At 58.2% G+C, this 15,496-nt stretch overlaps 1 protein-coding gene across 7 annotated transcripts in view; it reads left to right on the forward strand.

Moving 5' to 3' along the window:
• The window catches only part of BAIAP2 (BAR/IMD domain containing adaptor protein 2), a 46,251-nt gene that overhangs the window by 23,434 nt on the left and 7,321 nt on the right, over positions 1-15,496 (forward strand). For 5 of the 7 annotated variants that reach the window (XM_042802357.1, XM_042802354.1, XM_042802351.1 and 2 more), the window contains exons 6-12: positions 196-333; positions 10,960-11,112; positions 13,008-13,235; positions 13,896-14,097; positions 14,589-14,790; positions 14,906-14,974; positions 15,197-15,359. In XM_042802357.1, coding sequence (XP_042658291.1) covers positions 196-333; positions 10,960-11,112; positions 13,008-13,235; positions 13,896-14,097; positions 14,589-14,790; positions 14,906-14,974; positions 15,197-15,359 — 1,155 coding nt within the window. The remainder of the gene's footprint in view (positions 1-195; positions 334-10,959; positions 11,113-13,007; positions 13,236-13,895; positions 14,098-14,588; positions 14,791-14,905; positions 14,975-15,196; positions 15,360-15,496) is intronic. The other 2 variants (XM_042802356.1, XM_042802352.1) reach the window with 1 other exon arrangement.

A 15,496-nucleotide genomic window follows, 5' to 3' on the forward strand; every position in this document is an offset into this window, starting at 1 on the left:
CATCACCACGCACAGAACAGCATTTTCCCTGATGTCAGACCATTGCAGACCCTGTTTGCTCTCCAAGCCGTGGGGGGACGCTGCTTTTCCCAAAGGTCGGGGGGGTCCTGCTTGCTTCTGCCACCCCTCAGCAGCGGGAGCTGAGGCCCAGAGCTTTGGCTCCGGCTGCTCAAAACTTTCTCCTGTCACATCCAGGCTGCGCTGAAAAAATACCAGACAGAGCAAAGGAGCAAGGGGGACTCGCTCGACAAGTGCCAGGCAGAGCTGAAGAAACTTCGGAAGAAGAGCCAAGGCAGCAAAAACCCCCAGAAGTACTCTGACAAGGAGCTGCAGGTAGGACCATGGGTGCCAAAGGGGGGGACGGGCCCCCCATCCTGGGTGTCTGGGCACGGGTTGGGACGGAGGGGGGGGCTCGGTGCCGCGTGCTGCAGGTGGCCCGGCTCTTGCAAGCGTTCAGAGAAGGGCTTGCTGTTTTCGGCAGAGGAGCGGGCGCAGCAGCATTGGGGGAGCGTGGTGGGGTGTGGGAAGTGTGGATAGGGAGGGGGCGGCCGCCGGTGACGGGAGCGCGTGGGTCTCGTGGCCGCCCCGAGGGAGGACGGTGCAGAGGGGGAGGCTGCGGGCTCAGCTGACGGCAGATGTTGTGCCGGGCGGTGCGGTGGTGACTAACCCTGCCCCATCCCCTGCTCCAGGGGCTTTTTGATTTTTATGTTGTTTTTTTTTTTTTTTTTTGCTTCATGAATGAACCCCAAAAGATCATTAATTTCTGTTGTGCCAGATCCACCTTCCTCTGGATGGCGTTTTGCTTAAATATTTGCTGCTGGGGTGCCCCTTCCCCCAGCCCGCCGGGGCGGCGGCGCGGGCCGGGGGCGGCTGCGGTGAATCACCGCGGTGTGATCGCGGTGTGGGCTCCCTCGCCGACCACGCGCCGTTTGCTAATCGGGCCCCGGCTGCGCGGAGCTGGGGTCCCTCACAGCACCCACCGGGATGGGTTCCGCTGCCGGGTGGGTGCGTTTTGGAGGTTGGGGCGTGGGGATTCCCATCAGGGTCTCGCTGAAGAGCACCCAGGGCCCATCACTGGCTGGTGCCGGCAGCGCCGGGGCTGCGAGCGGGACGTGCCGAGGGGCTGGGGGTTGCGGGTGCGGTTGCAGCAGGAGTCATGGCTTCTGAAGTCTGCAACCCTTGGTTCAAGCTTTGCCCGGAGCACGACTGAACGTGGCAAATTTTAACAAATAATCGATGCACCCGTCTGCGAACCTGCTCTGGCTGAAAGTCCCCGCGCTGCTACTCGCGTTAAGGCTGGTGAATGGTTGCAGCACGAGTAGCACCTTGAAATAGAGGATGAACCCTGAAGTCAGAAATTACCTCGTCTTGTTTGAGGCATGAGCGGGTGTTGTGTTGGGACCAGGGTCGGTCACTTTGGATGCCACGTGTCAAAATAATCCACGTCTGCTGAAGGTGATCCAAACGTCGGTGGCACTTCACTCGCTGGGGCTGTGTTGCAGGGCAGATAGTTAGCGTGAAGGTTGTGCTGGGGGAGTGACGTTCTTAATTGTATTAAAATTTGGGAAGCCAGTCGTTCTCTCGGTGGCATGATCTAAGAATAAACATCGAAGGAGAGCAATGCAGCCGCAGTCATCCGCCCCGGCTCGGTGCACGGCTGCGGTGCTGAGCCGGAGCAGGATGCGCTGGGCTCCTGCTCGCTTGCAGCCCCCGGGAGCACATGGAGCTGCTGGAAGGGGTCGGCGCAGCAGCCTCGGGTGTCCTGCCCGCCGAGGGCTGGAGTTGAGCGACCTAAACCACCCCGGAGCAACGGCGTCTCCGAAATCGCTCCGCAATCCCTGCTGAGTGAGAAGAGCCCTGTCAGGCAACAAGGCTCAGCGTGGGGAAACTCGGGATCAAACCTTTGTTATCCCCCCACCTGCGAAAGCTGCTGATAGGGACAACAGAGGGAAATTGCTGCCAGAGCCACTCCTCTCCTGCCTCAACCCCCCCCGGGGTGCCGCTGTGCAGGGATCCCAATCCCACACCCAGCATCAGCGGAGGGGGAAATCCATCCCAGTGATCAGCTTTATGCAGCTGGGAGGGGAGCGCTGGCTTGATCCTCCTGCTGTGATGTGGCGGGGATGGGGTCGTCCTGTCAGCACAGCCGCTTTGGGCCGGGAAACAGGATCAGGCTTTCATTCCCTTAATCTTTCAGCAGTAAGTATTTAGGAAGCGCTTATCTCTGAAAAAGCCTTACGATGGCTTTTGAGCTTAAAGAGCTATGAGACTGCTCAACTGCTCGCTTCTTTTTTTTCCCCCCTGGATCAAAATACAAAGTTAAATTGCCGAATTCAGGCAGGAGCGCAGTTTTCCCTCTGCTCTCTGCTGGCTGCAGTGCTGCTATTTCCTTTCAACAGAAAAAGGGTATTTTGGGTCACCCTTGATGCTGTTCTTCCCTTTATCTGGACATCGGAGGGCGGGGGGATTGCTGCAAGGCTGGGTCCAGCCTGGAGCTACCGGGTGTTGGTACCGGCCCGAGGAGCGACCCTCCTGTGGGGCTTAGTGAAGCCGGGTTTAGTGAATGAGAAGCGTCTGCAGAGCTGCTGGTGTCGCGCTTTGGGGCTTTGCTCCACCAAAAACTTCCTCAACTGGCTTAAAACAGAGAACCGCCCAGTTCTCCCTGGGGAGCTGCTGCGTGCAGTTCAGTTTGTGTAGCTGGCCCAGAGCCACCCGGCTTGTAAAACCCCCGGCGGCCTCCGAGGAGGCTGCTGAAGGCACCTCGTGATGCTTGCGGGAAGCCGAAGCCTTCGTCAGTCTGGCGCCTGGGGACCACGGACCCATCAGACAACAACTGGATGGATGGAGCTCTTCTAATGGGCTGTTGCAGATTACTTGTCTCGTAATGGGACAAGCTGCTGTTGATGGAAGGGTCCTGGTAGCTACATCAGTCATCTCCTTCAATAAAGCAATAACATCTTACTCTCCTTTTGAAGACTCATCCTCTTAAGCTACTGTAGCAGTCAGCAGCCAGGAGTCTGGTGCTCTGTCATCATCTCTCTTCATATTTAATGCTACGGGAAGCAGAATTGCTCCTTTCTGCCTTTTCAACCACTTGTTGAGTGACCACATCTTGTCATCGCCTGCAAGTGAGGTGGGTGGGCGAGATGAGCGCGGTGGGAGAGGCGGTGCTGTCCTCCGGGGAGCTCCAGGATGTGGTTCCTGCAACATCATCTCACTCTGCCGAGGTGAGAGGAGATTTGGGGCTGCTCAGGCTCTGGCTTGCTGGGTGGCAGAGGACAGCCCACACCTGGGCCAGGGCACCAATGCGGCTGGGGCTCTGTGCTGTGCTGGATTGGTCAGAAAGCCCAGTAAACCAGCCCAAGCATCTCGCCTGGGACTCTTCAGTTCACATGTTCCCCTTTATAAAACAGAAATAAATGTTGATGTTCAGCAGGTGCTGCACAGAACTAATCCTGTGGCTGGCGAGCAGTAGCTTGGGGAACATGGGGCTTGAGGTCTGCTCGGGGTAAGGCAGCAGCACGATGCTCACGGACGCTTCCAGGAGGCTTCTCCTGAGCTGCATCAGCCGCTCGTTGCAGGGGCTGAGCTGAACCAGGGTTGTCTGCAAGTCCCACATCATCTGGCCACTGTCTCTTGTGCTGGTTTTGTGGAGTTTAATAGATGAGGATGGGCGTCGCAGGATTAAAATGGTTGAGGATTTAAAACACCTTGTGGTTTGCAGTAAAGACAACTTGCATAGCTTAAAAGCAGCTCAAAGCGCAATTAGGCTGCAGGAATGATTTTCCATCTCCAAAGCTTTGTCATGGTCAGGAGAGATGCTGCGGTTGTGGGTTGTTGCTGCTGAATGTCGCAATAAAGCCAGGCTTTTTATTCCTTATGAATCAGTCTGGAGCTTTTGTTGTACGCAAGGAATGAAAGCTGAGACAGCTAACTGCCTCAAATGTCTCATCTTAGGTAGTTACTGAGAAATTTTTTGACCTGTGTTGAAAACCAGGAGAATAAACCAATTCCGTTCACTTCATGTCTTTTATGAAGAAGAATGGAAACAATATTAAGATCACCAAGGAAGATAACTGCTGTAATTTTATTAAACGCTGGTTATGATCAAGCTATGAAATCAAGGTCACGATGGGTTTAGGACCTTGATTGAATCAGCAGCTTGACAATGAAGTTATGTTGGTTCAAACTATTTATCAAATCGTATTAGCGCTACAAACAATTGGATTTCTCCATTGGTCTGAGACGGAGCTGACTGTAATTCATCCTAAATAGCGAAGCTGAAGCCGGCTGTTTGCAGCGAAAGGCTGTGCCTGACCCAGGCGAAAGGGCTGTCGGTGCGGTCGTGCCGGCAATTCCGGAGGGGCAGAGGGAGCTCCCTGCTCCTCCCAGCCCCTGCAAAACCAGGGCTTTGCTGAGCTGGGACGGTGGGCTGGGGAGGCTGAGCTCAGCTCCTGCCCACTGTGCTGCTGCTGGCCGCAGCTACACCTGCTCTTGGGGGAGTATTGTAAGTATTAAATACCACTGTGCCAAATAACCTGGGGGGACTTACAAACTTTTGTAATTGAAACCTCATTTTGATATTCCCATCAGGAGAAATAATTTTAGGTATAGGTCGAGAAGCTCTAACTGATAAGGAGTTTGCACAAACCAGGTTACAAGGGCTTATGTAAAAGTCACATAGGGAAGGATTATGTAAAAGCTCAGTGGCTCCAGGTAACTCTCTCTGGGTTTTATTGTGCTTTAAGCTGAGTTGGGATGCGTGTCCAAATCCAGCAAAGAGGGTCAGCGGGTGCAGGGAGGGGAAGTGTGTGTGAAGCTTGGTGGGAGACGCGCCAGGTCTGGGGATGAGCTGCTCCAGGTGTCCTTCGTGCCGTGGCCAGGCCAGGCCCGAGAGGGATCCCCCCGTGGGAATCAGCGACCCGAGCACGCGTGGAGCTCCTCTCTCAGGGACTCCTCGGGGAGCTCATCCCTCATGTTAATTTTTGCCTCTGCTTTTTACTCTGTAATCGGCTGTGAATTCACATCCCTCTCACCACGGGGAGCCCTGCGCGTCTGGGGAGGCTTTGGGTGCTGGTGGGGGTTCAGCACCCCTCGCTCTGGCAGGGCACTGCACCCTCTCCCGACACGCTGCTGCAGGAGCCGTATGCCGAAGCAGCTTTTTCAGACTTTGTGGTCTGTGAGTGCTTATGAAAGAGGCAGCACAGAGAGGAGCAAAGTCTCCATCTCCTCTTCCCCACGGCTGTGGCCAGGGGGGTGTTGCTCAGCCGCCGTGGCTGGCTGGCAGCGTCCCTTCCGCCCCGGCTGAGCTACAGCCTCTGGCACGAAGTGTGGGCTCCACAAATCTATAAGCAGCTGCTACAAATATGCAAAATGAAGTCTTAAACTTCTTTTTCTCTGGGCTGAGATACTCAGATACCTCTTCTGGAAAGCTGGTCCCTGGGTCGCTGTGCCTGTGTAGGTCAGGGCTGAGTCTGATGAGCGTTTTGGCACCAAACCTTTTGCATCAAGCTGTTGATCTGGAGTGTCCCTGTATTAGGGGAGCGTTTTAAGCAGCTGATCGTGAAACCCCCACACAGCCGGTTGGAGAAAGCACTTGCCTGCTGTTTTGCTCTCTGTAAATTTTATGTAATATCACGTGCGTGCGTGGATGGTGCTTTACAGGAGCAGGGAAAGGATGAGGCTGATGCCCTGATGAACAGATGTGTGAGACAGGCAACGTAACGGCGGGAGCCAGCCCCCTCGCAGGGGAGGAGAGGGGGGCCGGCGTCCTGCCAGGGTTGTGCTCCCTAGGATCTGCTCTGAGTCTTGTTTCATCTTTGATAACCAGTGTCCTCAGCATCCCGGAGCGGGGGTTTGGCCCCGGGGCGATGGAGCTGGGGTGGCGGAGGCTGGTGGGCAGCACGGCGGGTGCCGGCACTGAAGGACCTTCCTCGGCTGGAGATGTGGGTGCTTGTGCAGGGCGGTGGGAGTTTGGCTTCTCCCCGGGAAGGGTGCAGAGCTTTGGGGTGCCCAGCGCACAGAAACCAGCCAACAGTGGACGGCTGCGGCGACGTGGGGGTCCCGTGGCTCTGCGGGGGTGCTTTGTCCTTGCAAAATTCGATTAAATGTGTTTTGGCTCCCAGAGCGACCCGTGCATGGGCAGTCTCTGCCGCAGGAGAGGGTTCGGTCTGTTGCTCTATTTGCCTTATTACAAGAGAGGTTGGGTCACTGCAGGCTGGTTGCTGAGCTCCGGTCTCCTTCCCTGCTGTGCTCTGCTGGGAAGAGCAGCTGATATCCCAGCGCTCCGATACGGCATCGCTCGCTCTGGCTGGACAAACTGACCAACCTCCCTCTCCCCCCTGTGACACACTGGGGTGATGGTGGAGGCTGGAGGGAGCCGGGAGGGGATGGCGTCTCCCCCAAAAGCTACGCCAGGGTCCACCAGCTTCCACACAGGCAGAAAATTCTGGGAACGAGGAAAAGCTGTCTCCTTCTCTGGCAGCCATCGGGGCTGAGATCCTCAGGCTTCTTGTTTTCCTCAGTTTGGCTTATGCTGTGGCAGGGGTTCAGCTGTTTTTCCTTGCAACTAGCCAACATCTTAGGTGCTCTTCATCTGTTAATCAGCCTAAACTCTTTGTTCTTTCATCCCATTGCTTTCTAATTATTCTCCCTCGTGGTTCCCTACATAAAGCCGCCCTTCTCATGGTGTTTATTCCTTCCAGGTATTTCAGCCTGCCGCATCTGTCCGGCACAGCTCAGAGCCCCTCTCCCTTCCCCTCTTTTTCCTTTGTCTCTTCCCTGCTGTCCCGTGCTGCTGGTCCTGCCCTGGCACACTCTGCCTCCCTCCCAATGCCAGCTAGAAACCTCCCCACCGCATGCTCCCCTGTGGTGTTACTGGCTTTCTGGTCTCAAACCCCCTCACCGTGCCCACCAGGGCTAGCGGGTGACCCCGAAAGGCAACCTGGCTGGTTTCTGCCTGCCTCTCATCCCCGGGGCAGGGCCCTCGCTCAGCCTCCCTTCCTGGCAGCGGCAGGCGCATCTGATCGCCAATAAAGATCTGTAATGATTTCTGCAGTCGTGCTCAGCGTGGTGGTGATTAGCATCGCCCTCGGCTCGTACTCCCGACTGGTTTGCACGTTCTTGGCTCGGATAGAACAGTTTGAACTGATTTTTTCCAGTGAGGATGGGTGGTTATTAAAGGCTTGACTGAAGTTCAGTTATGATGTTGCTGTTTCACCTGCACTAATTACACTGATGCCAGTGTGCGCTTGAAAAGAAGTCAGGTTTTGACGTTTCTCAGATGCTTTTTCATCTTCACACACATCTAGCTGTCAGCTTTGGAGTGGCATTGGGAAGACGTTGGTGTAAGCAGCAGGGCCTTTATGTGCCCTGGCTTTTCTGTGCTGGGGATGACAGTGCCTGTTTGAGCTGGGGACTTTGCAGCTTCTTATTTCTTCTTTCATGTTTTCTCGCTCCTAATTTATTGTTTGGCTTCTGAATGGGGATTGCTCAGCTTTGGCTGGACCCAGCTCAGCCAAGCTTTGCTCCGGCATCGCTCCTCTCCCCTGAGCACCAGGTACCCCAGGAGGGGTTGAACTGGGGGGTCCCTGCCTGAGCCTGTGCCGCCGGGGTTCCCCCTCCCCAGGGTTGCTCTTCCCTGGACCAGGCAGGAGCCCTCGATCCCCTCGTTCCCACCCCTGAGCCACGGCAGCATCTTCAACCAAAGCCTTTGCCCGGCTGCGCCCAGCGCCGCTGCGTGCTGACATTGCTAATTAGGTCAGCGGCTCCCAGTGAATTGGAAGTGGATGCGTTCAGGAGGTGTGGGGGGGGTGATGACGGGGGAGTTATTTGAGGCCTCGTCAACCTAGAAACCCAGAAAAGGTTTCTGGAGCTGCTGGGTGGCTCCGGTGCGTGCTCTGGCTTTTGGCACAGTCATGACCGATGCGCTGGCCGGCTCCCTGCCCCCTCGGGTGCTCAGGTCATGAGTGGTTTGTTGTTGGTTTGTTGTTTTTTTTTTTTTCCCCCTCCTTTAAACTGGGAATTTTATTTAGATGCTGCTTATAATCTGAATTTGAAGCTGCTGACCTCAATCAAGGTCTGAATTTAAAACGCAGCAGTCGAGTGGTACGTGCTTGTCTCGGAGAGGATGCTGCCGAGCCGCGGAGCCCCAGCGCGCCGAGGCTGGCGGGGAGGCACCTTCCCCAGCCCTTACGCTGGTTGTCAGGTCGTGCCGGGCTGAGAAATGCACCTGGCCGGGGTTAAAAGTGCGGGAGGGCTGTGAGATCCCCCCCAGCCCCGGGGAAAGGAGACACGAGCAGCAGCCGTGAGCCCGATGGGCACCTGCCTGCGGGTGAAGCACCTCTCCTGACTGAAGACAGTGCTTCTCCCTGGCATACGGTCCTGAGAGCTTACATCGTGCTTTGCGTGTTACTTTTTCTCCTGTGCTTCTGACATAGGTTAACCAGGGTTTTATTTAAATTGTCTTTCTGTGCGTTATTTGAAAGCCCATTGTCATTTTGAGCAAATCCAAAATGAAAACTACCTAGTGCACAAGAAGTGTTGCTCGCCATTTTGTAATAACGTGTAAAAATCAAGACTCTGAATAAATCAATGGCACATCAGGCATATTTACATAAAGTATATAAAGCGCTGAGAATACTAAATTTAGAGGATAGGCTCTCTGCTTGCAAATCGACATGTTCTAACTGGCTGCAGCCATTAAGACTAAGCCTTTCTTTAGTGAAATAATTCAAAGTATACTTGCAAAACAAGATTGAAATCAGAGATGTAAATAAGGCTTTAACTTGCGCATTTAAATCATGATTCAAACTAAAAACCTGACATTGCTACAATAAAGAAGAATTTCCCCTGTGTTGCGGTGTACAGGGTGTTCGGGACTAGAGCCAAGTCTTGGTGGGCTGTGGTTGACCTGGGGAAACCTGAATCTCAGCGGTGTGGTCCTTGTGCTACTGAGCTAAATGAGCTGGTGGTGGACTCATTTCCCTCCTCACCTTCTCGTTCTCGATGGCCCAGTTAGTAAATTAAGCAGGGGCTTAGGGTGTTGGGGTCTGCGCTTGTTCCCACGCTCCTGCTATTTCAGGTGTTGTCAGGGTTGCGTTTCCTTCCAGAAACGGGGCTCTGCAGCAGGGAGAGCATCGTCCCGCCACTTCCCTCGGGAGAGAAGGGAAGGAAACTTTTAGGGAACTTTTTCAGGAGCTGCCCGTGGTGTGGGGACAGTGGGGCTCAGCCTGTCCCAGGCGTAGCAGGGCTGCGGTGGAGGGATCCGAGCTGGGGGCTCTCCGGGCCGGCGCGGGGGCATCGTCCCCCCCCCCAGCTCCGAATCCCCGCTGCCGGGCTGATGCCTCTGGGCTCTGTCCCTGGGGCTGATAACACCCGGGAGGAGGTGGCACGGTGCCGGCAGCGCCCCTGTCCTGAGCGCATCCTCCCACAGCTCCCGCTCGCCGGCCCCACGGGCACATGCCCGGTGCCTCCGGCACAGCCCGGCTGCCTGCTGCTTTTCCCCGTGCCATCCCCTTCATCCCCACCCAGCTCAGCTCTCCCCGCAGCTTCGCTTGGGCGTGATGCAAATACCTCCATTGTTTCTGCTTCTGCACCCAGGGGTGTCAGCTCAGTTATTTCTGTTCCTAAACATGGGCAACTGCGCTGGATTTTCTCAACTGGGGGGGGGTGGAAAAAATTTCTCCTTGAAACAGGGTGGTTGGCTGCAAACTGTTTTGTTTGGTTTGTTTTTTTTTTTTTTACCCATTTCTCACTGAGCCCCTTTCCCCACATGTGTTGGTGCATGTGGGGAGACCCAAAACCCCAAACCTGCCGGGTGTGGCACGAGCTTGGCACAGGGTTTGCTGTTGAGGAAGGATGCTCCGAGCAGGATGGGAGCAGCAGGAGCTCCAGCTCTGAAATAAGCCCCCTTTGAAGTCTGGGATGTCACTTAATCTCACTGCTTTTGTTGAGGTTTGTTCCATTTTGTGTAATAATAAATATCGTAGCATGCTAAAAATAACCGTTAAACATAAAGAAAGAAGTAAAGCTGCTTTGGGCCCCGAATTTCCAGTTTAATTCCCTTCTCAGGGAAGCTCAGACTTTCTGAAACAGGTTTAGCGGTGCCTGGGCTGCGCGGCTGGTTGGGGTTTGTGTGGTGCTGCCGTCCCAGGGAAGAGCCGGTGGCAAGGGGGTGGTGCAGGGCAGGACAGCGATGGGCTGGAGCTGCTGCTCTCCCGGCATCACGTCAAGGGTGGAAGGTCCTTGCGGAGGCGCTGGGGGCACCCCAAGAGGATTAGGGGGGCGCAGAAAGTGGCCGGGTCAGGGACCTGGGGATGTCTCACACCCTCTGTGCTCAGGGATGCTGGCGGTGTGGGGTTTTAGCGTTGCTGACGGTTGTGTGTGGTGGAGGGGTTCACGTTGCTGGCCCCCCCCCCCGGCGCTGGGCAGCGCGGTCCTGCCCGTCCTTGCGATGGGCCGGGATTCCGCAAAGCCACCGGCCGCGGAGGATGCTCAGCCTGGGCTGGGTTTCTCAGGGGGGGGTTTGTACGTGCCGGTGCCCGGCAGGGACGAGCAGGGGGCTGCGGGGAGTCGTTGCCAGCCCTTGGCAACCGGGGCAAGTGCCTCGGCGCGGCTCCGGTGCCCGTTTGGTGAGAGGGCGGCTGCACGCGGTACAGCTCGTCCCGCCGCCCGCGCGGCTCCCAGCCCACGTGCTGAGTCAGTGCCTCGGCGTGGGGCGGGGGGGGGGGGGGGGGCAGCTCCAATGAGTAAGGGTGGGTTGGAGGGGCCACGCACGCACACGTGTGCGTGTCCTGTGCTGGGGGGGGGGGGGGGGGGCCCTGCAGGCACTCTCCCTGCTCCCCCACGGCCGCACCGCTGACCCCTTTCTGGAGGGTGCTGCACCATCCCCTACCCTGCCCAGGCGGGGCGGGCACAGCGGTGAAGGCAGCCCCCTCTCTGCTCCTCTTCCCGTTCCAGTACATCGAAGCCATCAGCAACAAGCAAGGCGAGCTGGAAAACTACGTCTCCGACGGCTACAAGACGGCTCTCACGGAAGAGAGGAGACGGTTCTGCTTCCTGGTGGAGAAACAGTGCGCGGTAGCGAAGAGCGCCATCACCTACCACGCCAAGGTGAGCCGGCGCTGCCGGTGTGCCGCCACACTCCCGCGGCCGCTGGGCTGCAGATCCCGGTCGTCCCCACTGCCCCGTCCCTGGGTGGGTGCTCCTGCTGTGAGCCGTTGCCTGTGGAACAGGCCGGTATCCTGAAAGCCGCAAGTGGTGCAGCCCCTGCGGTTCGGGGGGCGGAGGGGAAGGAATGCACCCGTGGGTGACCCGCGGACGGGGTGCCCTGGGAGGGGCAGGGCTGAGCTGCACCTTTCCCTGACGAGGGGACCTTTCCATCTCCCACGGGTGCCGCTCTGCGTTTCAAGCAGCTCCTGGCTGCCCCAGGCAGGATGGGGCTGCGCTCGCCTCTCCTGCGTGTCGTGGTCACCGAGATCCGAGGGTGCTGCCCCGGCAGAGGCTGGTCAGGTTCTTCCTGCACCAGCTTGGGCTTTGCAAAAGCGGAAGAAATGCAAAGCAGAGACGTTCCCGCGTGGAGTCAGAGCAGCGCTGCCTGCCTGGCAAGGCTCCCTCCAACCCTCGCCTTACCCCCTGGCCTTAGCCAAGGTGCACATTAAACCAGCGATTAAACTGCTGCTCCAAACCCTCTCTTGCCCATTCCTGGCAGCCCGCACCTCCCAGGCCGGGGGCTGGAGCTGCTGCCTGGGCCCCCCTGCGCTGGTCCAGAGCAGAATCCATCCGGATGAGGGCTGGGAGCGTCGGCGCTGCTCCCGCAGCCTCGTGCTCCCATTCTGGTTGTTCCCCACCGCCACCCCCCGTCGCTCACAGCACCCATCTGTCACCGCCGCGCTTGGCACCGGGGAGCAGGAGAAGGAGTTTGGATTAGTCAGCACTGTCCTCACGCCGCGCTGCGGGCTGGATCGATGCTTGGCATATACGAACTCCTCCTGTAGTGCTGGGGGGCGGGGAGGAAACACGCCACCCCCCCCCGGGCTGGGGTGTCAGCAGGCACGAGGGTGCTGGCACCTTGCAGCGTGGCTACGGCACGGTGAAACCAAAAACTTCTTGCAGCGGCAACACGTGGAGGGGGATTTTGCAAGAGAGACTCTGCAGGTGGCTCGGCCAGAGCGCGGTGGGCGTATGTGCGACGTGGGCGCCCGGCCCCGCACCAGCCTGACAGCCGGCGTGGGCCCTGCCAGCTAAAACCACCGTCCTGCAGCTCCCGGGGGACGCTGGCAGCAGCCAGAGCCGGTGGCCGATGGCAGGGAAATGTTCTAGGACTTTGAAATTGGCTTTAGAGGGTTTTCTGATACGTGGGGACCGTTGTCTCTAGATGAGACTGGCTGTAAAGCCATGCAGAGGCACCGGGTCACCATCTGCTGTGGGGCTAGCTGAGGCTAAATAAGAGCAAGTTTAGCTCCTGGATTTTTTTTTTCCTTTTCCCGTGGCTCGGTGCACGGCGGTGGATGTCTGTCAGTCCTGCCCACAGACAGGGTTTAGCTGCAGGGACCAGAGGCTATCGGGGCCGAGCAGCCCTAAACAAGCAGCTCATCCCTCAGGACCTGGGTGGCAGCGCGAAGTAGGGGCTGTGCCCTGCCAAGCCTTTGATCAGGTTTTATTTCTCTGCTCAGTCAAGCGGTGCTGCTCTACCCGAGCCCAGCACCCTGCCCAGCTTCCTACAGCCCTTCTGCTCCTGGAGCTGCCTTGTGCAGGATATCTCGGAATAAGCTGGGGAGGTGAATGACCTTTTCTTTCCCTCCTTTCCATTTTTTATGACCCCTTCCTGGCTCAGCTGCTGTCAGTGAAGTCCCCGTGTTTTACCTCGCCCATGCCATGGACAGGGGAGTCGGTCAATCTTGTGGCCAGGACCAGGCCAGCTCCAGATCCCGTGGTGCTGCCCGGGGAGGGGTGCAGAGGGTTCTCTGCACCCCTGTGCCCTCACACCTCGTTTTTCTCCATTGCAGGGGAAGGAGATGTTGACACAGAAGCTGCCGCTGTGGCAGCAGTCCTGCTCAGATCCCAACAAGATCCCGGACCGCGCTATCCAGCTGATGCAGCAGATGGCTGCCAGCAGCAACGGCACCATTATGCCCAGCCCTCTGTCTACATCCAAATCCAACCTCATCATCTCTGACCCCATCCCTGGTGCCAAACCTCTCCCTGTCCCCCCAGAGCTGGCACCTTTTGTAGGAGTAAGTATCTCCGTGGTGGAAGTTGTCCTGCCCTTCCGAGCAAAACTGGAGGGATGAGCCCGGGCCGGTGTCACCGTTGTCCTTCAGCAAGTTGCCTTTTGATGGATTCTCGTCGGTGCCCTGGGGTGGGCAGCTCCCTGCACTCGCCGCCCTGGGATGCGGGAAGGAGCACGGCGTGGCTGACATGGGGAGGGGCAGCCTGTCCCGTCCCATCCCGCCTGGGTTGCAGAGCTCTGGAGGGGCAGGGGCTACCGGGGGGTGTGTGGGGGGGGACTTGGGGGGTACCTGTGAGCTGGTCCTAGAGCTGTGGAGCTGCACTGAGGTACCCCAGTAACTGCAGGTGCTTGGGAGTGACCCATGGGGTGAAAGACCCTTCTGAAAAGGGCGTCTCCCGTGATTTGGGGGCACAAGCTGAGCAGTAGAGCTCAGGAGGGATTTATCAGGTGCAAGGCGGCTTGGAGCAGTAAAATACCGTAGAGGTGACCCCCACTGCTGCCCCCAGGGCAGTTTGTCTCAGGTGGGGAACTAAACCCAACAGGCTGAAGCTCTGCTCTGCTGTGAACCCCTTTCCCTGGAGCTGTGTCCCGCTGCGGGAGCTGCGGTGGGATGCCCTAATGAAGACGTTCCCCGTCTTCCCCCCTCCCTTTCCTCTCTCCGTAGCGCATGTCGGCGCAGGAGGCCATGCCGGTGATGAACGGAGCCTCAGGCCCAGACAGTGACGGGTACAACCACTGGTCTGAGATGAAGCCAGCACAGCCCAAATCTTTATCTCCTCCCCAGCCTCAGAAGCAGCTGAGTGACTCTTACTCCAATACACTCCCAGTTCGCAAAAACGTGCCGCCGAAAAACAGCTATGCATCAGGTGAGGCCCCGGGGGCTCCCGGGGTGCCGGTGCTGCTGGGGGGGAGCGGTGCTGGGGGCCGGTCGCAGGGTCGGCGGGGATACTGGGGGGGGGGTGGAGCAGGGACCAGCAGCATCCCTCCAGCGTCGAGTGCCACTTGTGCCTCCGGACCCGGGGCTAGGGAAGGAGTAAAGCTGGGCTCTGCCGTGGGTTTTCGGCTGGGTGGGGTTTGGCTGGGCAGGGTTTCAGCCCACGGACAGGATTTCCAGGAGGAAAAGTCTTGAGGAATCTCGCACAAGGAGGCTTTTCCCTTCACCGTGGCTGGTGGGCAATGCCAAGAGCAGTGGCCTGGTCCTGCTCGTTGAGGGGGAAGGTGTGAGGCACGCTGGAGGTTTTATTGGCACCTGGGGTAAAATAAGCAAGGTTGGGGGGCTGCCCTGCCCCAGGCCGTGCCTGGGTATGGCCGCGGGGTCAAGGACTTGGGGCACTTGTTGGTCTCTGTCTCCCACCAGCTGAAAACAAGACGCTGCCGCGCTCCAGCTCCATGGCCGCAGGGCTCGAGAGGAACGGCAGGACGAGGGTGCAGGCCATTTTCTCTCACGCTGCCGGAGATAACAGCACCCTCCTGAGCTTCAAGGAGGGTGACCTCATCACGCTGCTGGTGCCGGAGGCCAGGGATGGCTGGCATTACGGAGAGAGCGAGAAAACAAAAATGTGAGCGCTGTGGCCGCCCCCCCCCCCATGAACCGCCGCACCCCGGGCGCAGCCTCTCCTGGATCCTCCACGAACAAGCGTGGGTTTGGCTCCATCCCGTGCCTTTGCCTTTCAGGAGGGGCTGGTTTCCTTTCTCCTACACGCGGGTCCTCGACAGCAACGGCAGCGAGCGGGTCCACGCAAGGTAGGAGCATCACCCGGGTGGGTCCCTGCACCCCTCCCAGGTTTGCAGGCTTGGGGTGGGGATACTCCACTTCCCCCCCCCCCCCAAGACACGACGGGAGCCGTCAGGAATAACTCCCGGCACAGGCAGGCGGGAGGTTTGGCCAGCGGGTCCCCTCTCGTGGGTATGGATGGGCAGCCTGGGGTGGGTGCTGATGCCTCTGCTTTGGGTGCCCCCGCCCAGCCTGCAGCAAGGGAAGAGCAGCAGCACCGGCAACTTGCTGGACAAAGACGACATCGCCATCCCGCCGCCCGACTACGGCATGGCCTCCCAGGCCTTCCCGGCGCAAGGCGTCAACACCTTCAAGCAGAGGCCGTACAGCGTGGCCGTGCCCGCCTTCTCCCAGGTGAGCCCGCGGGGCAGCGGGGGCACTTTTTATAAACAGGGGGGCGGGGGGGGATTGCTTGAGCAAATCCTGGGGCGTTAGTCCCCGCTGGAGCCCGGCTGTCCGCGGCATCTCCGGTCCCGCCTGTGGTTTTGAAG

The sequence above is a fragment of the Tyto alba genome, unplaced genomic scaffold, assembly GCF_018691265.1.
Source record: "Tyto alba isolate M040663 unplaced genomic scaffold, T.alba_DEE_v4.0 Super-Scaffold_39, whole genome shotgun sequence".
NCBI classification, from domain to species: Eukaryota; Metazoa; Chordata; class Aves; order Strigiformes; family Tytonidae; genus Tyto; species Tyto alba.